The sequence below is a fragment of the Arachis hypogaea genome, chromosome 13 (genome assembly GCF_003086295.3).
Source record: "Arachis hypogaea cultivar Tifrunner chromosome 13, arahy.Tifrunner.gnm2.J5K5, whole genome shotgun sequence".
Classification (NCBI taxonomy): domain Eukaryota; kingdom Viridiplantae; phylum Streptophyta; class Magnoliopsida; order Fabales; family Fabaceae; genus Arachis; species Arachis hypogaea.
Window position 1 is genome coordinate 14,191,318 of NC_092048.1, and position 26,114 is coordinate 14,217,431.

The 26,114-nt window shown below is 33.3% G+C and overlaps 2 protein-coding genes and 1 long non-coding RNA gene across 4 annotated transcripts; 1 reads left to right on the forward strand and 2 right to left on the reverse strand.

Annotated features, from left to right (window-relative positions):
* Positions 1-17,477, reverse strand: LOC112737373 (structural maintenance of chromosomes protein 6B). Of its 2 annotated transcripts, XM_025787249.3 has the most exons (28): positions 17,180-17,477; positions 16,812-16,917; positions 15,541-15,674; positions 14,553-14,608; positions 14,022-14,108; positions 13,628-13,948; positions 12,644-12,763; positions 12,416-12,550; positions 11,793-11,869; positions 11,632-11,707; positions 10,945-11,019; positions 10,682-10,786; positions 9,946-10,115; positions 9,728-9,830; positions 8,481-8,593; positions 7,102-7,303; positions 5,971-6,102; positions 5,135-5,249; positions 4,948-5,033; positions 4,768-4,863; positions 2,968-3,113; positions 2,757-2,859; positions 2,004-2,083; positions 1,811-1,889; positions 1,425-1,482; positions 664-761; positions 458-552; positions 1-348 (listed from the first exon to the last, which is right to left on the reverse strand). In XM_025787249.3, exons 1-28 carry the CDS (start codon positions 17,358-17,360, stop codon positions 291-293), a joined length of 3,207 nt encoding a protein of 1,068 aa, XP_025643034.1. In that variant the 5' UTR covers positions 17,361-17,477; the 3' UTR covers positions 1-290. The 2 variants fall into 2 exon arrangements, with proteins under 2 accessions (XP_025643034.1, XP_072067375.1); XM_072211274.1 differs by lacking the exons at positions 9,728-9,830; positions 9,946-10,115.
* A 5,457-nt stretch (positions 17,478-22,934) lies between these two features.
* On the forward strand, positions 22,935-23,723 carry LOC112732726 (zinc finger protein ZAT9). The gene has a single exon (XM_025781487.1). The coding sequence runs from the start codon at positions 22,935-22,937 to the stop codon at positions 23,721-23,723; it is 789 nt and encodes a 262-aa protein (XP_025637272.1).
* A 1,372-nt stretch (positions 23,724-25,095) lies between these two features.
* Positions 25,096-26,099, reverse strand: LOC140177863 (uncharacterized). Its single transcript, XR_011869385.1, has 3 exons — positions 26,005-26,099; positions 25,862-25,926; positions 25,096-25,725 (listed from the first exon to the last, which is right to left on the reverse strand). It is a non-coding gene; the product is annotated as an uncharacterized lncRNA (long non-coding RNA).
* Positions 26,100-26,114: the final 15 nt, after the last annotated feature.

Sequence of the window (26,114 nt, forward strand, 5' to 3'; positions counted from 1 at the left end):
TTTTTCATAATATAGTCCGGATATCATTTTCTCATATATCCACATTTTCATAATCTCAGTACATTATATCAAAATAAACACCTAATAGCTTTAGTGAAAAAGTCTCTCACTCCCATATTATCCGTAACCCTTTCATTATATACATTGCATAATTAAAATTACCATTCAAAATATAACACCAAGCATAATAAAATTAAACATTTCCCGAATTGGGAACAAGATGTTCACACATAAGTGAGATTTCCAATCAAAATATACATTTTCATCCAATGCAAGCACATCTAGACCGATCAAGAGCGAGGGGCTAGCATTTGCATCTTCTTTACCTTAGGTCCTGGCTTCACCGTGCTGCACAATTAATTAATCAAACAAGATTAGACACATAAGAAGGTTGAGAGTGCTTAATTTATTTTGCTCAACAATCAATATATTTATAAAGTACAACACCTAACACTACCTGGTATCATGGGGGGTGATGAATAGCCATTGGGATCCTTGTGCCACACAAAAATCAACCAGTGTCTCCAAGCTGATTTTTCGGCTTACTGCATCCTGAAGACCGAATCCAGATTCCGAATTCAACATATAGAACTAAATACGATTAAATTTTAGAGCATACAAGGAGATAATAATAGTAACTAAACGATGAGACTATATCCATACCATAAAGACATCGAATTCGTCCATTGCTCTGAAGGGGGATTCTGACATTTCATGGAGAGCTAATGCAAAGCACAAAGTTGAAAAAGAACGCTCCCCACCTAATTATAAGCAAATAGATAATAAAAACATGCACAAATTAATAATGAGACATCGTGTAAAGCACTGCCGTTATGTGAAATACAATGTAACTGTAACAAGTATCTATATGTAGACATATATTTAACCTTTATTCCTGAACAAAAAGATATAATACTGTAGGTAGTAGGTACAAATCTATGGATAAACTGTTCATTTTCCAATCTGCCTCTACTTTTTGAATGGAGGACAAAATTTGTTAGGACTTAGGAACATGGTATCAGATGATGGAAACATGGAAATATGATGAGGAATACGTGTTTGTATTACTAATAAAGGTGGTAGGTGTTAAAAAGACCCAGCCGCTTTCCCAAGCACCGATTCCAATTTTGAGATATTCCTCACAATATCTCTCCCCTACCCTCACCTTCATTCCACCTTGAAAATTCTCTCTCATGTTAGTTACAAAACCCATCCCAAATCTCCAATTGACTCAATTACAATTAAATCCCCTTTGACAAAAGTCCACTCTCACTACTCTCTGTACAAGTAAAATATTCTCATGGGGTAACACTACTTGGGGAATGGGAATTACTAGCAATCCTAATATTGGGGGTCCATAATAAAATGGAACAGATATTTACCCTACAATTGTAGCATAATCATCATGACCCTACACAACTAACCTGAAAGCCCCCTGGTGTCTCGAACAGCTCTGTTAGATGCATCTTGAGGCATTTGAACCTATAACCAAAAGAATCAAGAACTTCACAAAATCAGAAATCCAAGAAACAAATTTCAGTGGTACAAACCAAAGATGAATAAATTGTTTCAAAAATTAATAGATAAGAAATTAATGTCGTCTTATTTTTTTCATTAAGGACTAATTTCTATAACATTTTAAAAGATCAGGAATCTATTTGTCGGTTTCTTTTTGTAAGAAACTAATTTGTATGAAACAAAAATTGATAGGGCCCAATTAGTGTTTACCCATACATAAATTTGTTGAAACCGGAGTAAAGGAAGGTATAACAAATCAAATGAATGTAGTAAAATATTACACAGACTTTACCTCAATAGATAAGGTTTTCTCCTCATAATTAACTTTAATAAGTCCGCTGATCCCTTTCTTCCTCAGATGATCATTAAACCTGATAATGAGGAAGAATCAAGAAGCCCAAGTTAAAATATAACAAACAATGCCTTGAAGCAGTGGAAAGAAAAGTCATGGAAACAAAGATGATGTATGGTTAAAGAATTTATACTTCCAAGAAAGCTGCTGCTTCAGGCGAGTTGCATTGCTCTTAAACTTCTTCCCTCGTATCTCTAAGGCTCTCTGGCATGCCTGCCATGAAACACACAACTTATTCCTCTATGAAAGATGTTAAATAGCAAAGTCACCAGAAAGATGCATGCAATAAAATATTAAAATCATTCCTACATGAAAGACTTTAAATCATAAAGTCACCACAGATAATAAGTGTCAAATGAAAAACAAAGATTGCAAAAAGTTAATTGTAACTTATCATTAATGCACAGATACATAGAATTTCACCGAAATAATAATAATAATAAAGACAACGACAAAATTCCATGTTTGATCCATGTCATAGAACTATTTGCCCAGTTCCAATGTCTAAACAACAATCAAACCCATGCTCAAGGCTATTAAAGCTCTATTCCAGATATGGCAAACAAGCTCCCAATAGATGAACAATTGACTATCAGATTATATAATATGATAATAAATAATTTTCATAATAATTTAATATAATGGGGTCAAATTTAATTATATAATGGGAAAAAATAAATATCATTATCATGTACTGCTCAAGAAATTTCTAAATATTAGTGGGCCACTTGCCCCCAAAACTTGACACATAGATCCGTCCCTGGATACTACCACTATGTTGAAATCAGATATCCAACTTTAGAAAAGAATAATTTCAAGAACTAAAGTCGACAAATGAAGATATTACATTGTCAACTAAGTTAACAAAGAGGGAAAAAGCACATACATCCAACTTTTGTCGAAGAGCTTTGTACACTTTCTGCCTCTTCATAATCTTGCGTTGTTTTTTCTCATAAAGCATCCTAAGATCAGCAATTGGTTCAGAGTGCCTACAGAGGGAACAAGAAAAGATTAAGAAAGAAAAAATAAAAAGATCTTGCCAGAAGCTTCTGCTCGGCTGTAAAACGATAACATGGGGAAGAATGATTACAACATGCCTTCGGCACTCATGCTCAACTTTCTGATTTAGTTCTTTTAATTCAGCACTGATTTGATCTGGGGTTTTCATATCACAACCTTCTAATGAATCACAATCATTGATTTCATACTCGGGGCAAATTATGGAAGCCTTCTTAGCATATTCCTGCACGTTTCAATGAATGATAGTATCACTAACATGTAGGTACTACAATATTGCTTTATGATATGATGTTCATGGTGTAATCCCAATGCATAAGGACCCACAGCACCTCAGATAGCAGATTTCTTCACAAGTGTACATCCATGAGAGTAATAAGCACGATAAAGTTTCAATTCAAACACAATCTAGCTTTTGAAAAGTACTAAGGAATTATGATTTACTAATGGGAGCAAAAATACAAGCAAAATTTTCCAAAAGTTAGAAAGAAAAGGATCATGTCTTACACTTCATGATATAAAGAAACTAATCCATAGAGGACAAGAAGCCTGAGGATAAATGCTCATGGATGGAAACATAAGATGGATTTACCTTTCCTCTATCCACAATACAGGTTCTTATAAGGATGATAAAGTCCTTTGGATTTGATATGTTGAGATATTGGAGTAGTTTTTACATTGATCTCTCGTTTTTTCTAATCTATGTTTTTGTCCAGCATTTTGACTCCTTTAATTCTTTCTCTTCATCATGATGAATTCATTTTATTAGAAAAAGGAAAAAAAGAATGTCCTTCACAGGTTGCATCTCATAGCAGTGTAAAGTATCATGCCAGATCTCTCCCTGCTTAAGTTTTATGTAACATGTTTGCTTTCCTAGACTCTCAGGGGTTTTGTCTATTGAGTTTCTCGAGAGTGTTTACTCGTCCAATTTTTTCTTTTAGTAAAGCACCGTTAAAAATGAACCTTTTTATTGCGATGGTGAAAAGTATTAACGTCAAGCATACAACCTTATTCTTCTCCTTGAACAAGTTCATGGGATTTTCTTAGCCTCCTTCAAGGCATTAGTCCATTGGGTTTCTCAAGGTTGTTTCCTTGTGTTGAGATTGTTGAAAGCTAGTAGAGAAGGAATAACTGAGAACAGAGACTTTATATCTATCTCCTTCCCTAAATAGTGTCTAATAGTGTCTTTCTGTCCTAAAATAGTTACCAAATGGGGTCAAAGAGATCATAATATTTAGTATCATGAGATTATTTAAAATATTATAAGATGTAATAAAGAAATTACAAGATGCATTCGTAATTTCTAACACCTAGTCGAATATACAATGGGACTAGCTTTCTCTTTTGCATTGAAATAATTCTCTTCTCCGTCTTTTGATGCTGTACAAGATTTTTTTTGAATATACCATCATGCAGTATGAACAATGCTATTTATCTTAATTGGATTTTTATTGTTATTTGGTTGACTCTTTATGTATAGCTATAAATCTGAGTTCACTCTGAACTAATCAATGGCTCCTCGATTTCATTATCACATATGCAAGACCACCTCACTACAAAAACTTATGGATCCTCAGGTTTCCTGATGTCAAAAACTTTCTCAAAATAGAAAGCCATACAAACTCCAAGTAAGATGGAGAAACAAAAATAAAGGGTCATCATCTTGCCTAACAGCTTCCAGCAGAAAAGTTATCTATATTATGGGAGATACAAGAGATTTTTTAACTGATTCTTCGAATAGTTAGCTTATGTCTAGCTAAAATCTTATTATTCATGGTCCACTTCATCATCCACATACTTGCATGCTTTCAAAGGAAAAAGATATAGGCAAATAAATAATATGAAACAGATATGCATTACAAATCTAAATCAGAATGCACCTCACGCATTTTTGTAAGCTCCTGATATTCTTCCTCGGCCTTCTTAATAGCAGGTAGGACCTTGTTTTCCATGAGATTTTCATAGTGAGCCTTTCCCTTAAATTTGTTTAGGAAAAAAGAAACAAATGAAGATATTATCAAAATTTTTAAACAATAATAAAGAACAGTAAAAATGTATACCTGTTCAGCCGACTCCAGTTCACTTTCAATTTTCCTACATTGACTCCCAGCCTTTTCAATCGCAGTAAATTTGTCCTCTGCTGACCCTACATTTGCCATGTTTTAAAGAGTATTATCCATATAACATCTTATCACTTTAAACAGCATAACTGACTCACATAAAAGAAACAATTATTACAATTCATACCACGGAGCTTGTCAAATTTTACTTTAAGATCCTTTGCTTTGCCCGATGCTTCATCCTTCCTTTGTCGAAGGGCTTCCAACAATATTTGTTCTTCTTCTAATTTCTTCTTGAATTCCTAGTGTTTATTATAAACGAAATATTGTTTGAACTTGGAAACAAAAACACCAAATCAAGCACTAAACCATTCTCTTCTTTTGTTTTCCTTTTCCACCCTGGAACTTGCTAGTGTTGAAATAGAATAAAGAATTGTTTAAAATTATAAACATTATACAACAAGATCAAATTGTGCATTAAGAACAAGTTAAACAAGTGCAAGGCACAAAAAAAAACATAATGTAACAAGATGAACATTTTACACAATCTAATTCTAGTTTAGATAATATAATTGTATGGTTTTGATGTCTTGCCATATTTATCAGTTTCACAAGTTGATTTATCAGTATTTTTAATAATTTATTCCAACACCCTCATTCTCTGAGATATTCATATGTTCAACACTTTCAGCAAAATTTTAAGGCAATGACACAAATAATCAAATATCCTCAACAACTCAGTTCTTTCCTTATTTGCGCGATAGGGTTGAGTATGCTCTCATACATAATAAATTGGTTATTTGCTAATAATAATATCATCAGAGGGCCTTGGCCTGTGCATCTCTTGGGTTTTTTAACAGTTTTTTTTCCCCTGTTCCTTCTTATTAACAGACTAATAGGGCAAGAGCAAGAGGCTTGAGTCTGCACTAAACCTTCCAGTAACGAGTATGCCTTCCCCAACTGTTAACACTACTTAGAACAAGTAGAATTTCATTGTTAAAAGATGGATAATAGTAAACATACTGTGATTTCTACATCAAGCTCCTCAACAGATGAGGAAGGAATTGAGCTATTTTCAGCAGCATGCTGATGCATTGCCTCCTCCAAAGCTAGCTTCTTAGAAGATAAACTTCGTCCAACATTTTCACAATGCCTCTGAAAGAAAAAAAAAAAACAAATTAAAATATAAGGTAACAGATGAAGCATGGACCAGTAGCGACAGGATATATTGAAATGAAGCAAATATAAGTCGGTGATTATTTTTCTCAAGGCATTATAAAACTACTTTTAGCATTTCGTTTTTAAATATCATATACATTTAATAAGATCTAAATAAGCGATGCTACTATTATGAAGACATGTTCCCTTTAGGCTTGTAAGAACCAGGGATTTCTGCTTTCTCATCAGTTACTAGATTATGTTGTTCTCTTGATAACAACATAATAAAGAACAGCTAAGATGACAGCTGTAGCTAACTTAACAATGAAAGGTCCAAACTACCCTTAGAGTAGCTTCCCCAACAAGGTACCACTCTCTTGTGTCTAAACAGGTAAGTCACTCAATTGAGGACTTCAGATTCATAATATACAATTAAGAGTAATTTCTCCTCTCTTCTCTTTACTTCATTCACTGTTTTTTTAGTTCTCTATTACTTTGCATAAGGAAAACAAATATCAAACAACTTGAACCAACCAAATGCTGGATATTGAAAGAACCTTTTCCGTTGTCTATATAAAAAAAGATGCATTTAAAAGAACCTTTTCCGTTGTCTATATAAAAAAAGATGCATTTTGACCTAATAGTTGTTCAAAGTGGGACATTTAGCATAGTCAACTTGGGTTGGTTCATGTGGTTAATTCACTCGTCCGCTTAAAGAAGTGTCGGGAAGTCTAAATCCCGCCTTGTACATGCAACAAACAATTGGTCAGTGACAAACCCTTAAATGAAACTCAGATCCATGACAGATTAATCATTGGCCTGTCAGACTTGGGGATACCGTGAGAAATTAATAAAAAAAAAAAAAGTGGACATCCAACAAATAAATGAAACCAACATAAAATATAGCAAAGAACAATGTAGCTATGCATAAATATTTTGGAGGCAAAAATAAAATAAAAAAGACAACAATAGTACAAAATATATGCAATGTCTTGCCTTTACAGATGTAAGATTTGATTCTAGTTCCCGAAGTTTGATCTCTGCCTGTCGTTTTCTACTTTTACCCTCATTAGCTGCATTTTGTTCATCAGATGCCTTACTTCGAAGATCCTTAATATGATCTTCAAAAGAACTACATAAACGGCCGGGTCCCTTCCCCTTTAGTGGAAGAGTAGTCTCCACACCACCTCGACAAAACCTAAAGATAACTTATTTCAGACAGCACAGTTCCAAATTTAGGGATTCAAGACATGAGCATATAGTAGAAATTTCAAAAAGCGTGAGCCATGTTCCATTACAAAACAAAATGCAGCAAATCAATAAAAATAAGTTGGAAATGGGGTGAATAAATAGCAGTTGGTATCCAAATGTACATGTAAACAGAATTATTAGTCCGGTTGGAATTATAGTGAATGTATGGAAGTGTGTATGCAATTTATGAAGCAAAAACACTTTGTTGAGTTGCTATGTCCACATGTTAGACAGATTACAGACACTTTAACACTAATACAACATATGTGTGTAACTATGTCGGAACGAAATATTAGAAAAACATGGCGGGACTCACTTATACATGACCACATGTTAGTATGTCCAACCTTATGTTCGTTGATTAATAAAACCTTATGTCCAATCTTATCTTTAGCATATATTTTTTTAGAAGATTATGTATTATTGATTATTAAAACAAATTATCTAAAATGCTTTGTATGTTTAAAAAGAACATAAAAAAATTGAAATTGTTAGTTTGCAGTTCAATGTGAATAAAATATCAAGTTATGTCTGTGACTAGCAAAAATTTGAAATCAATGTGTTTGTATGCCAGTACATCATAGTATGTAATTGAGAAAGAATAACACTATCACTAAGATGGAGAATTACAGACATATAAATCAAGAAAGGGAAACTTTCATTAACTTTCTACATAATCCCATTACAAGTCTAGCACTACTATTTAAACCAATTCTACTTGTTATCTAGTCCAGTCACTAGACAAGACCAGAAATGTTCAAATAATCAAATGTCGAAAAGGAATGTTTATTGAATTGGTAAGTACCACGAACCCCAGAATTCGGGTGAAAACAAACCCCAATACCGTCTGGAAAAATGAGGTCCACTCCAAGACTCAATTCTCAAAATGATCAACAACACCTAACTAATCCCATTTACCTTTATAACAACTAGCTCCAAAGTAACTAATAATCCTGACAGTGAAAAACAGGAACTTCGTGATATTTGACATTACTGTGTAACTTGGTAAAAGGTGTGACATTTAGGATGGATCTCTGGCAATAACAAATTATCTGTTTGCAGTTATAAAACATTATGTGAAGATGGGATGCAGGGATGGCAATATAAAGTAGCACTGGACTTACATTTTCTTGCCATCTGCTGTGTAGATCTCTTTCAGATTCCGAGGCTTTTGATTAAAAGCAACCACTTTGCCAGTATCATAATCCTTCACGAGTACTTGTCTCTCAACATTTCCCTAGCAAGGCAATAAAAACATTATAAAAGACAGGGAAGAGACATTCTTATTTGTGGTTTTGTTTCTACTGAGAGTGACAAAAGCAATCACTAGATTAGCAGACAAAATGACTAATTGATATTGTTAAAAAGAAAAAAAATCAGTAAGGTAAAAAAAGTTAGGATGATAAGAAACCCCGACCAAATAAAATAGAAAATATGAATTAAGCAACGTGATCTGCCAACATTTCTTTCAAAGAAACCCCATATAAAAATACCATTGGCTCTACCAACTACAAGCTAAGCACCTGTAATCATCTAAAGGAGCTGCTCATCCACATAAATGAACACAAGAGACAAGAACTCTGCTCCTACCAAATATGACAAATAGTTGCATAGAATGGTGACAAGAATTTAGCATCTTTTCTACTCCAAAAGCTAGCCAATAGACACAGGTCTATGGACCGGGGCCAAACCCAGCACTAAATGGAAATGTCGAGCAAAGAATTCCATAATGGAACAGATATAAAACAATTTGAGAACAAATCAAATTACAAATTAATATCCTAGAATAATCAAAGCTAATAGTGATTGATTAAGAGCTGGAGGAAAATGGAAAAAGTTATGAAATGTATGAGTTACAAGACCATGGCAGAACCATTACCATACACTAGCAATTATGATGGGAGAGCCCAAGGCCTTATAAGACTCTTTTTTCAAGTCTTGACAACCCCCCCCCCCTTTTTTTTTCACCTTCCACTCGACATGGGATCCTTTTTTAAGTATTGACCATCTCGAAACTCATAACAAAGCATCCCAACAGCTCCACTCTATGGCAATTCACCCAGTGGCATTTTACTTGGCCACTGGTGATCAAAACCCTCCGCAGGTAGCCCTTTCAGTTTGGCCGGCTGCCTTATAACACTCTTTTTCAGTGTTGCTCCACCAATGTGGAGCTCTTTTTCAGGTATTGATCCCTCAGGACCCAACATCAAAGTTGATAGTTATTGATTAATAGCTAGAGGGACAAAAAATCCCATCAGGTTTTGATAAATTGGGGAAAAGAAGAAGGAAAACATGATCTTGAAAAGGTTCTTCAGCAAAAAGAAAACATTAAGATACTAACTAAAGCACAAGCAAGGATTTTGTTAATTACTAGATCCACTAAGACATTAATCACAGTGTCGTTCTCAGATTGTAAAAGGGAAAGTGTTGATGGATGATTTGTCTCAGGAAGCATGTGCTGTGGTATTTTTAACCTACACCAAAAGCAGACATGATCGCAGTTAGACACAAGATCACACGAGAAACCAGACTTATATAAACAAAAAAGAGCAACAGAGCATGCTAACAGACAAGAAGCAATTAAGTTACCTCGGTATTGAAAAATCATAAATAATAATTTGAAGGTTCCTATAGTTTGCTTCCTTCGCCAATTGTTTCAGAAGAAGAAAATCCTTATGATCAGTTACTATAAAGGAATTGAGCAATCCCCCGATGGCATGTTCAACAGTAGCAGCCCATTTTTTAGCATCAAGTAAATTCTGTTAAACCATAAATCAAGACCGTGTAATAATAATTTGGTATGGTTAGTGGGACAGTCAAGTAATTTCCTAATGCAGTTAAACTGACAAAGCTAGGATTTAAACTTGATATGTGATTAGATCAACAGAAAAAGTCAGGGATAGAAGGTGTTAAGGGAAAGGATCTCACACCCATGACAATTTAACTAGCGAAGCCTAGTAACTTAGTAAGTGAAACATTAGAAGAAAAGGCAGTTATTAGAACAGGATTCCTGCTAACAGCAAGAAAACCAAGAGAACAATCTGGTGAACAGAGCTATCTTATTCCTTTGTATATCCAACAAATAAATCCCACAATTAAGCCATCCTAAATAAGATTTGATATAGAAAACTTCAGATCAGTTAAAAATATTATATTATATAATTATCAAAGCATAGTCGTTAATGTCTTCTTTTAAGGAGGAATGACAATGGCTGATAAACAATTTGATTTAACCCCTCAAGCGTCAAAATGCACAACACAAGCCTACAAATACAAGATGAACAGTGTCTAACAGATAACAAGAAAGCATCACAAACTGTATTACCAAATGGACACCAATTGGACCAATCGGTGGCATCTTAAACCTTTGATGATTTTTCTCAACTAAATATATCAGATGTATTACTCTTTGTCCTCCAAAACCTGCAATCTGTTTCCAAAAATAACATTGTCAAAGTCAGTAAATTTTAATATAAATTGCTATGCTTTTTAGTATGTTAGATCTATCTTGAACATACACAGGATGAACAAACAAATGAAAACCTTCATTGTTAATTCGAGCCTCAGCAAACACAGGATGTGTCATACCTTATTGCCTTGTTTCTGTTCATAGTCGCGGATTTGCTTGGAGATTTCATTACAATTGTTTTCATGATCTTGGATCTAGAAAAAGCACACATGTTTTACCAAAAAGTGACATGCAAAGCTTTAAAAAAAAGAGAAATTAAAGAACAGAAGACCTGTCAAATGAATAATAAACTATGACAATTTGCATAAGCAAAAACTCAGAAATATCATGAACATTTTCAGCAATTAGTCGTCAAAATTTGAACTTTTAAATCTAGAACGTATCAATAGTTCCCATATACAAATAAATATTGCATTTATCACAAGACTTTGGAACAAAAGGACATCTAGTGGTAATTAAAAAGTAAATGTTGACAAAATCCTATGATTCACATCTCCCTCTATCTCTCTGCAATAAAATGGAGGTAGGATACTTGATCCCTATGTGATTTTCATAGTTTCTTATATCCCCCTTTTATAAAGGAGTCTGAGATACTTTTTCTCCATTCATTTTGCATTTTATGGGGAAGAAACTGTAACAATTTTCAAAATTTCATCAAATTAAACAAAAGGGAAACCACAAATAAAAATTTGTTTACAAGACAACCAACCCAAGAATAGCATATTTGGAACAAATAATCTTAGCTTGTAAACATCAATAACAGATGAATCACAACCATAGATGAAAAGTGTTCAAAATCACCACACCTTATAAACAATTGTCTTAATTTCTTCATTTTGCAAATTTATGTTGTTCATTAACTTAGTCTCTTCCTCCTTTAACCTGGATCAATAACAAATTATAAGGGAGAAAAGTTCCTCAAATCCAGGTAAAACACAAATATGAAATATCACAATTAAAGCTTAACCTTCCCCAGTCTAGCTCAGCAGCATGAACCTCATGTTGGAGACCCTTAAGTTTCTCCTCCAAGTCAGATTTTTCAGCCTGCATTATTATGATAAACAATAGAATTGGTGATTACAAAAAAAAAAGGGATGTCATGGCACTGTAATCAACAATTAGTCATTTCAAATTGATGACATGAATGATCAGAAAACAGCACACACAACCAAAGAAAAACGGAGCACACAAAACATTATAGATACATGTATGAGCATTGAAAAAAAAAGAGGGGCGGGGGGCTGGGGAAGAGAAGGAGTAACTAACAAGTTGTTTGAGTTGAAAACATTCAAGAATCCTTCAACAATGCACTAACTGAAAATACAGCATAATTTTTTTGATCATTCAAGTAAACAAAATCACAGGAAGACCTCATCTTTTAGAAAAATACAGATACTCATTCTAGGAACTCTTGTATCCAAAATTTAGTTTCAAGAAGTTAAAATGAATTCCAAAAGAATCAGTGATTTACTGAACCAAAAAAATGTTCCACTAGGTGAATAAAATAAGCATATTTTACAACTTGAGAAAATAAAATTGAAAAAACATCAAGAAACAATTAACTATCATTATATCCATAAACATGGATACCTGAGTATTTTTCACATGCTGCTCATGAAGATCCTGCACTTCTTGTTCAAGTTTTTTAAGTCGCTGTAACATCTTCTGTACTTTGCTAGTTTTGGAATTGCAGTCATGCTCAAGTTCAAGAGCTTCTTTTCTAGCCTAAAATTGGGGAGATGCATAAAATAGACATGATACCTACTACAACATAAAATAGACATAGAAAAAAAAGAAAGTATCCCACTTCCAACATACCAAGGACAAAGGCTGATTTTGATCAGCAATAATTTGATTAAGTTGTGTATACTCTTCCATCATAATTGCAATTACGTCCTTCTTCTCAGAGATGCCTTCCTTCAATCTTTCAATATCATTCTGCAAAAGGAATTAAAATCCCAATCTAATTTTAAATTAACTAGAAGGAATAAAAACAACAAAATGCCAGTAAATTCTCCAAATCATTGCTAGCTGAAGAACAAAAACATCTTCCTAGCTGACATACAAGAAAAATATCTGCAGTGACCTCAAATTGGCTGAAAGACCAAAATAAGGAAGAATGATTTGTACTCTGCCACTCAAACATCATGGGAGTTTAAAAGCAGTTGCATCATGAAGACATATTAACTACTACTATAGAAAAGTGAGTAAAGTTTTTTTTAGAGAAAAAAAGGTCCCAGTGCAACATGGGGAAGAATAAGGAATCCTCCAAAATAAGTATTTAATTATTTATACGCAAACAAAGGAGCAAGACTAACACATTCAAGCAAAAATGAGAACTAAAAAGTAAGGGTTTATCATAAACATAGACTCGTATATACAATGCTTCATAATGGAATTTCACGTTAACTTTCTCAATCATGATTGTGGCAAAAAGCTATTTCACAAATAGCTTTTTACTAGAAATGCTTAGTTACAATACTGTAACTAATCATAAATATAGCAAGACTAGAACATTCTTTGAATTCATTCCCATAATGCACTCACAATTTACCATTTGAAACAATCCAGAGTTTAGCCACCATTCTGAAGGGTACTACCAGTTCTGGCAAGCCTCAGAATTATGAAGACAAACCCAATGAAATACCCTAGTTTTCATTGTCTACCATACATAACTTCCTTCACATTTGAAATACAGTACAAAATTAGAATGTATTATTCTTGAACCACAAACACAACTCCAAATTATATTAATTGGCAAATCAAAACGTCACTAGGAGACAAACATATAAGCTTACATACCAATTGTTGATCAATCTTAGCTTGGCAGGCAGGTATCCGGTTCTTTAGCTTATCTATCTTTGCACTTTGTGCCTGAAGATTCTTATCCACATCATAAACCCAAGACCATGCAAGTTTCTTCTTTAACTTTTGAATGTCTACAGACATTTGTTCAATATGTTCCATAGCTTTGATTTTGTCTTGCAGCTCCTTAAGCTCCTTCTCAACAGGCTTTATTGAACCCTCTAAGTCTTTAACTATGCCATGTGCGACACCTATTTCTTTAGAAATGTTTTCCAAGAGATCATTGACTTGCTGTAGGAGTGTGGCCTTGTAAAAAAACTATTAGATAAAGTATGAGCACAGATTTTGCGTAAGCATATTAAAAAACATTATATCAAAATGCAGTGATAACCTTAAATTTATCTTTATCGTTCCCAGAATGCAAAAATTCTCTGCTTTTGTCTTGACTCATAATTACACACGGATTATCCACATCAATCTGAAAAATAAGAAGATTGAATCATTGAGAAAACTTCAATGTTGGAGGGGGGAACAACACCACACCAATGTTTAAGAAATTTTAGCTAGTATGTCAACAAAGTAACAGGAACCCTTACATTTTAAAATATATACAGCAGAGACATCATCCAATGAACTCAATTAAAGAAATTCCAAACAAAATTATCATTATTAATTAATTACTAAAGTCACGAGTAGTTTAGTTCTTCCACCGTCCACATAACCACCGACTTAAAGAAAATATAGAAACCATATATAGCAGCATTGATACTATCATGAATTTACTATGCTATAGTCATTAGAACACAGCAACAAAGTGGAAATCCAAGATAGTTTTCTTCGCCCAAAATACTGAGACCTCGGACCTTCCAGCAATAAGAGATACTATATTTGAAAAACCTCTATAATAAATGAGAAATCTTACATTAAAATGCTCAACCATTTCCCGGAGATCCGCTATCCGATGGCCCACTCTCTTTCCTGTCAAAAGATCAGGATATAGATCACAATAATGAATTATAGCATCATTGACAACCATTTGTAGAAAGGTTTTTCCAAAAGGTTGCTAATGACTGCAACACTAAATTCACAACTATTAAAACCATGCTGAATCATATTGAATTAGTTAAATTCTCAAAAATGAATAAGACTACAAATCATGACCAACAAAAATTAAAAGAAAAGTTCAATTAGAAAATGGCGGGAATTTAAAAAATAAAATTTAAAAAAAAAATGACATACACGGTACACCCATAAATAAAATGTTTATATCAAATTCAAATTACAAAAATAATTATCTTAATATGGAAACATGATTGGAAGCAAATTCAACTATCGTCATTTTTTACGCAAGTTAAAATGCAATAACAAGAATTTGTTAAATATCTCTTCAGACACCCTTTAGAACCGACTCATCTGTGTACCCAAGCCCAACAGTGATCTTGGCCGTAAGATTATACTAAAGAGTGATGGGAAGTACCAAAGTATAAAGAATTCATAGACACTCCATTCCACAATTTCAGTGTTTTAACTAGTAAAGCAAATGTCATAAAACTATTCTATTATCCAAAAGAGTTGTACATATGTTACGTAGTAACAAACCATCTCTCCCAAAAGCTTAAACTATTAGATACAAGCATATAAATAATTTCCATATCTAACACAACCTCTAACACAAAATCCTATTTTTGGTTTTAAGGCGAGGAGAAAACACAGGCCCATTTTACGTTGTGCTAAAATTCGATTTTTATTTAGCAAAATAAGGGCAACAAGGATCAAACTCTAGACCCTTTTAGAAGATCTAATACTATGTCATGAAAACATTTCTACCAAAAGCTTAGAATGTTGTTAGCTAGGCACGTGAATGGTTTTCATACCTAACAAACAAAATGTTAAAAAAACATGAAACACACCTTGGTGATCTTTTAATATAATGGAGTTTGCAGATACGGATATCCTACGTTCAACAATGATAACGTCACCATATATTTCAGGCTTAAACGCATCTTCTCCTTCATTTTGAATTTCAACATGGATGACAGCATTGCTACAAAGAAACAATAAAATAAAGAACTACGTAAAGAAATGACATTCGCAAATTACATTAACAAATCTCCCAGACATTGTATTGAGCTGTTAAGTTGAAAAGTTATTTCTTTGAATGAAATAAAACAAATTAGTTCACCAAATAAGCCATAACCAAACAAATTGAAACCTTGTTAGAAAAACCGGTTTATTGAAATGGCTTCAAAATGCGAACCTGTTGTTTTACGTTATGCGTTACTAGTTACTACTTTCCCTTATTCCTTGGAACCTCAAGGATAAGACAGACAGAGAATAATAGAAAGAATCAAAAAGTTCTCATGCCACTGCCACCGAAACATCCACCACAAGAGCGAGTTAAATTTCGTCTGAATAAACAACATAAAAGGGAAGGACTATGAAAGCTCCCATGTTCATGTTCAACTTCATTTAAGTGCACATTGGAGATCTATAATTTTGGAATGGACCTTCACTTATACATTCAGTTTGAATCATGTTTGGTTTTGGTTGTGTGTATAAGCCAAATGACGAACTGAACTGTTAACTGGTTTAAAGCCAGTTCACCAGATTTCAATCTGGTTCAGTGCCTGATCAGGGATTTCTAAGATTAGTTTGGTTCAAAATCTCTAAACTTGTAACCTGGTTTAGGGTAGTTTAGTTTAGTACTTGTTATCAAACCAAACTATGTCCACCCATACTTGACAAAGGGCAGGCTACAGAAACAAGATATCCTGTTCTAGCCATAGCATAAGCTTCTTTAGAATTTTTTTCGCCCAGCAGATGCAAATAACTATAAATACAGAAAATGTTGATTATCACTAGGATAACCCAATTTCTTAAGTTGGTTTTATCTTCTACATTGGATAGCAGCATCCGGAATATTGATCCTTTTAGGTTGTTTCCATATTTTCTGTACTTTTGTTTTGCCTCCCATTCTCTGGGTAAGGAGGAAAACGTTCTTGAAAATCCCTTTCGAACTCCAATCCAAAGCTCCCTCTAAAACTAAATTATTGATTTCGGATACCATATTCATTTGAAAGCCCCAGGATAAGTAAAAAAAAAAATTGGCATTGCACCGCTAGCAGCCCTCACTGACACCACCTAGTAAAAGTAATAGAGAGAAATAGTTTGTCACATCTACCTGCAACCCTTTTTAATGAGATCCTTCAAATGGTTTGCCCTATCGGTCTTTTTAGCTCGACTACCAAATGCAACACACAATGCTGTTAGGATGGCACTCTTACCACCTGGAAATAGTAATACCAAAACCAAACAAACAACAATAACTCGTTACACAACAATTGCAAATAATTATATCCACTGTTTGACTACATAGAATTCCCAACCACTTGCTCCTAAAAATGTCACTAAAAGAAAACTCAAAGATACATAATAAAGCACGTAAATTTCGCCAAACTATGTTTCCGAAGGAATATTGTGAAACCATCAAAAGCAATAACAAACAAAAACTAATCCAAGGAAAGAAACAAAAGGAAAACACAAACTGACTTCCGTTTTGACCAAGTACGAAATTGACGGCGTTTACGAACTCCATCTCGAAGTTTTCATGGCACATGAAGTTCTCCAGTCGAATCTTCTTGATGGTACCCGCAGTGTGCTGCGGTTGCTGCTCATACCGAAGATTAGAAGGGCAAACCCTAGTCGTGGATTCTCCCATCCCTTCTTCCATTCTGGAATAATATTCGCTGTCTTTGAGCCCTAACCCTAGCACAGAGAGAGAGCAGGGGTGAAGTGAGTCCGAATTGAAAGAAACCGAACACGATTGAGAAAAAAAAAAGTCAAGAAACGAATGGATTAATGGCGCGAAATGGTAATTTACAATTGTGCCACTGGAGTGAAGACGTGTGAAGCAAGCTGTGATGTCACGCAGGTAAAAGAGAAATAAAAGGATTAATTGATTAAACATTTAATGAGTAATGACCAATTTAGCCCTCTAATTTTAAACCCTACAATTAATAGGCAGTTTCTACTTTCTATTAATATACTTTTTTTATAAATTAAATATGTATAATAGTTATAATAATAAATATTTAATATTTTAATCAAAAGATTTGAATTCGAATATTCGAAATGGCAAAAGAATATATATTTATAAGCTATATATTATAATAAAAGACATTTTAAGAAAAAAAATTTGTTTATTTTTTTAGTATTATTTTTATATAATAAAAGATAAAATATCGATAGATAAAATAAAAGAATAGATAAGTAAGTTATTTAAGTCTCAGAAATTAGTCTAATAATACTTTTTATCCCCATAAGTATATTTTTTACCTAACATTCTTAGTATGGTGTATACTGTCTTATACATAAATTATTTTGCTGAACTTGGCCTATTACATCTCAATTTTTCTTTAGTTTATTTGTGTGTGTGTGTGTGTGTTTTTTTTTCTTCAGTTTGATTGATCTCATCCCTAAAACAATCGATAAAAATGACAATTTGAAGCAAATAATAATGCTTAATAATCAGTATAAGTAATAATTATTTTGACACTCCATTCTTGACGAAAAATTTTTAACTAATTAGTCTCAAACAATGTTATTTATAAGGCTATCACAGTATCACTATTTTTTATAAAAATTCTTGTAAACAGGATGTGTCTTTTTTTATCTGAAATTTAGCCCTTTATGGCAAGACTTTATTTCAAGTCGAAGTACTCCTAATAACGTCATTGTTGCACAAGAAATCTTGTATTTTATAAAACAAACTAAATCTCAAAAAAGTACTCTTACTTTTAAGATTAATTTGAAAAGGGCCTATAACATAGTGGATTGGAAATTTTTTGCATACTCTCAATAGCTTTGGGTTTCCGAGTTTTATCATTAGGGTTATGATGGAGTGTGTAAAAATTTGTTTTTTGTCCATTTTCTAAAATGTCAGTAAATTAGATAATTTTACCTTCCAAAGAGATTTCAGATAAGATGATCTTATATCTCTCTATTTTATTTGTTCTTTGCATAGAATATCTTGTTTCTTATATTTCTAGTCAAGTTAAGGGTGGGATTTGGGTGTTAGCAGCAGTCTCAAAAGGAGGCCCAAGATCATCACTAAGGGTGTGTGTGGTTCAAGTACTACATTGTTACAAAAATTCTATTCTCATGAGAATCAAAGATACCCAAAGGGAAGATGGGAATTGAAATGATGATATTTTGATTTCCTGAAATCAAACTTGCTTAGGAATAGCTTTTCAAACTTTGAACCAAATATGAGAATATGATATTCCCATCTTAAAATTCCTAGGAATTATTTTATAATTCCTCCAACCACACACACCCTTAATGTTTGCCGATGATTTATTTTTATTTTGTAAAGCTAGAAAATCTTAAGTGCAGAATGTCATGAACACTTTCTCTAATTTCTGCAAAACCTCCGAAATAAAAGTTAATTTTGACAAATCCAAAGCCATTTGCTCAAAAAATGTGAATTCTAGAAGGAAAGAAATCTTTACTAGGATATCTTCTATTCATTTCTCACTCTCAGACTAACAAATTGGAAGGACAAACTCTTAAACTGAGTCGGTAGACTTTGTCTAATTAATTCTATTGTTTTATCTCTTCCAATCTACCAAATGCAAGTCTCCTATTTTCTCAGCTAGGCAATGAACAAGATTTTCTCCTTGACGCGTCATTTTCTTTAGAAGGGCCAAGTGAATGGAAGGGACATGAGCTTACCCATTTGAAAACTGTGGTAACTCCCAAAAAATTTGGAGTTTGGGGGGTTAGAGATCCAGCTTGTGCTAACTTAACTCTTTTAGGCAAGCTAATTTGGCAATTTTTACATTGTCCTTTTGGATGCAACTTTTGATAGCTAAATCAATAAGAATTTGAAACAATTCTTCTTGTCTAATATGATGAAGGATTCTCACACTTGGAAGAGTATTTATAAAGCATCCAAAGCTCTTAGGGGGGATTATTCATGGAATATTGGCTCACTTCAACAGTCTTTTTAGTTTGACAACTGAATTATGTGCACGTATCGGATACAATGTTATATATTAGCGACCTCTGAAGAGATGGTACTTGGAATTTGACTGATGTTGCTATCCTGCTATCTGATAACTTCAAGCAACGCCTTGACGCCTTTAATCCGAGCTAGGATGCTAGCGACATAGTGGGTTGGAGTTGGTCTTTTTCAACTTCAAAGTTGTATTCTTCCGACAGTGGTTACACGTGGTTAAGTAAGTACAAGTTCGGTTGGGATGAGCATGGAAATTGATTATGGATATGGTTGTTACCGGAAAAAATCAAATTCCTAATTTAGCTTTGTCTTCATGATGCAATTTCAACTGCTGAATTTAGATTTAAGAGAAACCTTGCAACTTCCAATTTTTGTCCGAGGTGCCAAAAATCATTCTGCATTGCTTTAAAGGACCGATGAAAGGCCAGAAATATTTGGAAGAAGTTGAATTTGCAACACTTGGGCATGATTTATTAGATTAATAAATGTAAGAGTACCAATATATTCCTATTTTTTGCTTGCTTTTGGTGGATTTGGAGGGATAAGAATAATGATGTGTTCAATTCCAATGAAGTTTGGTCTATTGATAAAGTGGTGGGACTTATCTATGTTTTAAAACAATGAGCTGCAGAATATTTTTTAAAAAAAGGTTCTTCAATCTTCATGCTACTCACTCCATCGGCTTTACTTGGACAACTCTTCCACAAGATTCAGTCAAGGTAAACTATGATGCAAGTGTCTTTGATGATAAGAGTAAGACGGGATTTGGCTGTGTTATTAGAAATTCATATAGTTTATAGTTGAGAGGTTGCATGGGAGCTCTACCTTATGCGAGTGTGCGCAGATGTGAATTATTTACAATCTGGCAGGAATTACTATTATTGTGGGAAGGTGGTCATAGAGAGATTTCTTGTGAAACTGATAACTTTGAAACCTTTAATTTGATTAGTGATCAAAACATAGGAGCTTATTACTTGGACAAGGATATCGTTAGCAAAACCTATGAGATCTTGAAGTGGAGATGAAAGACTAATATGGATCATATTCAGCAGATTGCCAACAATGTTGTTGATGCCATAGTGAGATGTGCTAATATAAACATGAACCCTCAAATTGAGCTCCTGTGGTGTTGGAGAGAGTTTGGGAATCTTCTTTAACAAGATATATCTTAATTTTATTCTAGCTATGTTTTTTGCTTTTCTTTGATCTCTTGTTACCAAAAAATTACTTCAGAATTATATTTTGAATTCAATCATTCGAAATAGCATATATACATGAAATTTTGGGGTCCCATTCTAGCTAATAGAAAGGTAAACTTTCAACTAGACACCAAAATAAAAAGGTAAATTTCAACAAAGCTATTAGAAATTAAACGACACAAGGAGCCTAACCGAAATTAAATAAAAAATAAGCTAAAAAGAAGTTGGAAATACATAATTAATTTTCAATTGGTAAACTGAAAATAAAGTTTTTCTTTAAGAACTACATATTATGACCAAGGGCAATTTGTTTTGCCCACACTTTGTCAGCGATAAAGATTTCAACCAAATCACTGAAAGTTTTATTTTAAATTTATCAAAACAATACTTTAATACTTTCTCCTTGTATTTTTACATAATAAAGCTATTCTTGATTTTTTTTTTTTTTTTGTATTATGTCCTTTATTTTGTTAAATTCAAATAATTTTAATATTATCCAATGAAATTTGAAAATAAAAAGGATAATGTATATTTTTTGTTTCTAAAGTTTGTCAAAAATTTTAAAAATATCCTTAAATTTTATTTTATTTTAATTTTAACTTTAAAATTTTTTTATTTGCATCAAATATACCTTTGGCAGCTAACTTTTCAAAAAAATTATGACTAATTCAACAACAATTTCACAAACAAACTAGACATAATTGTCACGCATTATTATTAGATTAGTATTAAACTCTCTGAAAATTTAGTTGTCAGAAATATATTTGATGAAAATCGAAAACTTCTAAAACAAAATATATTTTAGGAGTATTTTTAAGACTTGACAAATTTCAGAGACAAAATATATACTTTACCCACAAATAAAAAAATAACATGACAAATTTGTGTTTTACTATCTTTCTAAATAGGCCTAACTCTGCACAAAATGTTTTCTCACCTAAGAATAAGAGTTTAATTTTGATGCGCTGGCAGTATGAAACGTTTTATACAATTGTCTAATTATATCTATTCTTTTGAATGTTTATTCACGCAGCCAATGAAAAAAATGGTTATTTTTGCATACCTAACATTAAGTAATTGGATATAAGAGTAAAACTACTTTACACAAACTACAATGACCAGTGATCAAAATTATTTTCTAAGAAGAATAGTCCAATTTATTATAAAGGCTGTGCCATTAATATACATTCCTAAACAAATTTAGTTGGACAAAATACACCTCCCTCATGCCTATGACTTCTGCAATTGCAATACTAGACAAATGCCATCAACTGTATCATCACAATATAGGCTTTTAAAACATCTTACGATAATAGATGGATGTGACTCCAACCTGAAAACTAGCTCATGGGAGAAGAATTGCCCAATGTCCATTGCCGAAACATTATAAAGGCTATCTATCTCAACAATATTCCAAGCAATGTAGGACTGAACTTTATCCAAATACTGTTTTTCTTCCATTTTGAATGAAAAAATCCTATCTAGTAAGCTGATGCATAGAGTATATTATGCCTGCAACTCGACTAACATAAAATTGAGTACATGGTCAAATAATGGATAATAGAATTCAAGCAAAACTTAAGCAGGGATGAAGGAGTGGAGAAGTATATAACAGAAATAGATATATGGGCAGCCCAAATATTTTCCCCAAACCACCTGTTCATATATGCTACTATTTCTTTCTTAACTTGCCAAATGCCAACAAATATAAAATGCAAACGAAAATCCGAATCTTAAATAATTATTAATTTCCTCATATAAACCTAATTTATAGGAACAATATAAATGCTTGAAATATAGGAAATAAACCAAACCGCCAGTGAGACCAAAGTAATAGTACGTCGTCGTTTAATCCATGTAGTTGAATCCATCCGGTGAGAGAAGACTTTGTATGCTTGCGATTGTTATAGATGAGGAGGAGATTGACCGCTAACATATCTAACATCATTATTGTCTTTTGTGATTTTATTCCTTTTGCAATTGGAACACTTGCCACCTACTCCTTTTTAAGTTCCTCAATTCGGCATGCACTCATCCCACAAGCACTCGGTGAGGAAGTATTCGAGTTTCTGGAATTTTAGTGAACATGGAGAAAAATAACAACATAACCTGCAAAATCTGCAATAAGCGTTTCTCCACCGGAAAAGCCATAGGGGGCCACATGAGATCTCACTTGGTCAAATTGCCAATACCTCCCAAGCCTGACCCAGAGAATCAAGCACTTGACAACTTTATCAAGTTAACCAACCATGCAATTCAAGTTCCTTCCTCAATGAATTTCCATCCCGAAATGAAACCAGCACAAAATCTTCAATCTCCGAAATACAGCTTCTCAGCCTTTTTTTCAAAAGTAAACAAAGAAAATAGATTTCTGCCATACCCTAAAAACCCAACCCGCAAAAGATCCAAATGTCGCCGACAATTTATTAAAGCAGTTGAGAAAAGATCTGGGCCAAAACAGGAGAGTTCAAAATCTGAAACCCCTCGTGCAAAAGAAGCAGCTAGGTCCTTGATATTGCTTTCCAAAGATAATTGGCCAGCAAGCAAAGAGATCAAGACGCAAGAGATGGAGGGAGCCAACCAAATGTTTACAAAAGATAATGAAGATGATAAAGATGCCTTACTTGTTCAGACTCCCCCTCAAGTTAAGTTCAGGTGTTTAGATAACAAACCGGTCGAATGCCCATGGTGCTCCAAGATGTTCAAATCTAAACAAGCACTCGGCGGGCACAAAAAGGTACACTTAAACAACCCTAAGGTTGCTAATGCTCACAATAAATTTGTGGACAAGTCGCTAGACCTTAATTTTCCAGCTTTTAGAGATGATGAAGATGTTGGCCAAATCAATTTTCCAACCGTGGCCAATAGAAAATAATTATCTAACCTTCATGACTAAGCAAACGAGAAAAAGAAATTACAAAGTTAGTTTGTGATTCTGTACATTATTCTACACTATGTGTTTAGTTCTCAATGTTAAGAATTTATATGCTTTAGATCATTGTAATAATTTGAGATTAAGTGTTGTAGTTGCTAGTGGTTTCTATGCTTTATAAAGAGAGAACTTTATTTTGATATCCAATTAAGTGCTGTAGTTGCTAGCGGTTTCTATCTTCCTTGTCTGTTAGCTCTTGCTGTTTGGCCTGCTATTTGTCATAATTTCACATGGACCAAAATATGTATGTTTTCTCATGTTTGGATACTTGAGATTTAGTTCAAACTTTGTTGGCTCCCACTATGGATCTTTGCATAGTTGCTGAAACTGTAGAAACCCTAGAATCTTTGGCTTCACTAGGGTACACGAATAGCACAGGAAAAGGGAAAATGGAATTTTTCATATTATTCTATGACTTATACCAGCACAATGCACGTATGTTACTCCCCAAGCTTTGACTTAGCCTATAGGACTGTTGTGTTATATGAAAAATTTGTAAAATATACATCATATGTAACTCACACAATAAGAACAACAAACAAATTTCTTTTTTAATTATCATAGGCAGGGGGTTTTGATTAAAAAAACATGTTCAAATTTCTTAAAATCTTAGAAGAAAACATTATATGTTGAACCATAAAAGAAAAAATGCCAATGTTGATAATCTGATAACTACAACTAGTTTCAAGGATTCTACAAAAAGAAAGACAACCTTGATGAATTAAGCACCTTTTAAAAATTTGATAGCATTTTAGTTCTGGTAGGTTGTTTGCAATTGAAGATACTGCTACCAAAAAGCAACATCTAATTTAAACACCTGAAAACCACTGATTTTGAGGCTGAGAGGGGGGAAAAAGAGAAGTCCAATCTATCACTAAAGTTTAGATATGCTACTATTGTTTTATCTCCGAGAATTGTGAAGGCTGTGAATGCATGGTAACCTCTATACGGCCCATGTAAATTAGAAAAAGAAAAAGACAACAAAACTGTACACAAGACAAATAACCAAAATGAGGAAATGCGAAGCCTAAGTGACAGAGAAAGTTGAATGGTGTCATATAGGAAACTTTTATAATGTATATGGATACAACCAAAACTCAAGTGTATGGCATTAAAGATGCACTACAAGAGTTCTTAGACATAGTACCCAAAATTATGAATATAGATATACTTTCTTTTAACTAGACCCTTGTTTGCTTCAAAATCTTATGGATAACAAAAATATTTCAAGAGCATAAGTGGATGTAGATTTTAAGCACCGAGAAAATCATTCAAATTCTCTCACTAAAACACTTAAGACACATTCACAAGCATATACATATGAAACATAGATCCCCCAATTTGTGATCTTTTAAATCATAAGTTGTCTCAGGATATGAATAATGAAGTGTAAGACTTCCAACTAGATGAGCCATTGCCTCCTAAAACTATAATCAACAAATATCAGGAATAAATGCCTCTATTGCCCTTTCACGCTAAAGTACCAAAATTTAATCCAAGTAGCAAAAATCCAAACAAAATACAGAATAACTAAAAAACAGTTCCAATTAAAACATTTAACTCCATGTGCTTATCTTACGTTCGTAGCAGAAGAAATCAGAAAACGATCCCCCTTCATTCCAAACAGCCAAGTATCTTCCAAAATCAAGTATGCAACATGGCCAAAAATGGACCATAGAGCAAAATGGAGCATGAACATCTTCAATAATCAATTGGCTTAATAACACATACTTATACTTGATATATCAAACATATTGAATCAAGAAAATTGTTAAGCACAAAGAACTTGGTACAGAACAACCAGCAACCTGTACCTGGATAAACCATTTATTACCTCAATCAAAATAGAAATAATGAACTTACTTGAAGATAAGAATAACCGTGAATCAACTTCTTCATGAAATGAAAGAGTGAAACTTGCTCCATATCAAATTATGTGCAAACCCTATATTGTACATATTGGATAAATCAGAACAAAGATGAAGCAACATTCACAAGAACAAATTCTTGATCCACAGAGTCAGAAGAGAAAAATTAATTGTTGCAAAAACTAGATGCATTAGAATAATGACGATACTTACAGCGCAAGAACATGAAAGTGCAGAAGCAACAAGCGATGGAGATAGCGGTTGATTAACACATGCAACTACAAAGGCGAACCAAAAGAATAAATGAGATCTTAAAAAAGGAAATAACCAAAATATTGAAATCAAATCATTATTACCTACGGGAAATCCATGCGGCAAGCGTAACTGTGAAAAAATAAATAAAATTGGAAAAAATAAAGAAGCAAAGAAGAAGCAGCAACTAAGCAAGCAGTTGTTCCGTCTTCAT

Excerpts from the sequence above, each read along its gene's own strand:
- LOC112737373 (XM_025787249.3), bottom strand. The coding sequence starts at position 17,360 with ATGGAAGAAGGGATGGGAGAATCCACGACTAGGGTTTGCCCTTCTAAT. Across the intron at positions 15,675-16,811 it reads CTCATTAAAAAGGGTTGCAG|CAATGCTGTCATCCATGTTG; the intron begins GTAGATGTGACA and ends GTTTCTTTGTAG. Across the intron at positions 14,109-14,552 it reads AAATGGTTGAGCATTTTAAT|ATTGATGTGGATAATCCGTG; the intron begins GTAAGATTTCTC and ends CTTATTTTTCAG.
- LOC112732726 (XM_025781487.1), top strand. The coding sequence starts at position 22,935 with ATGGAGAAAAATAACAACATAACCTGCAAAATCTGCAATAAGCGTTTC.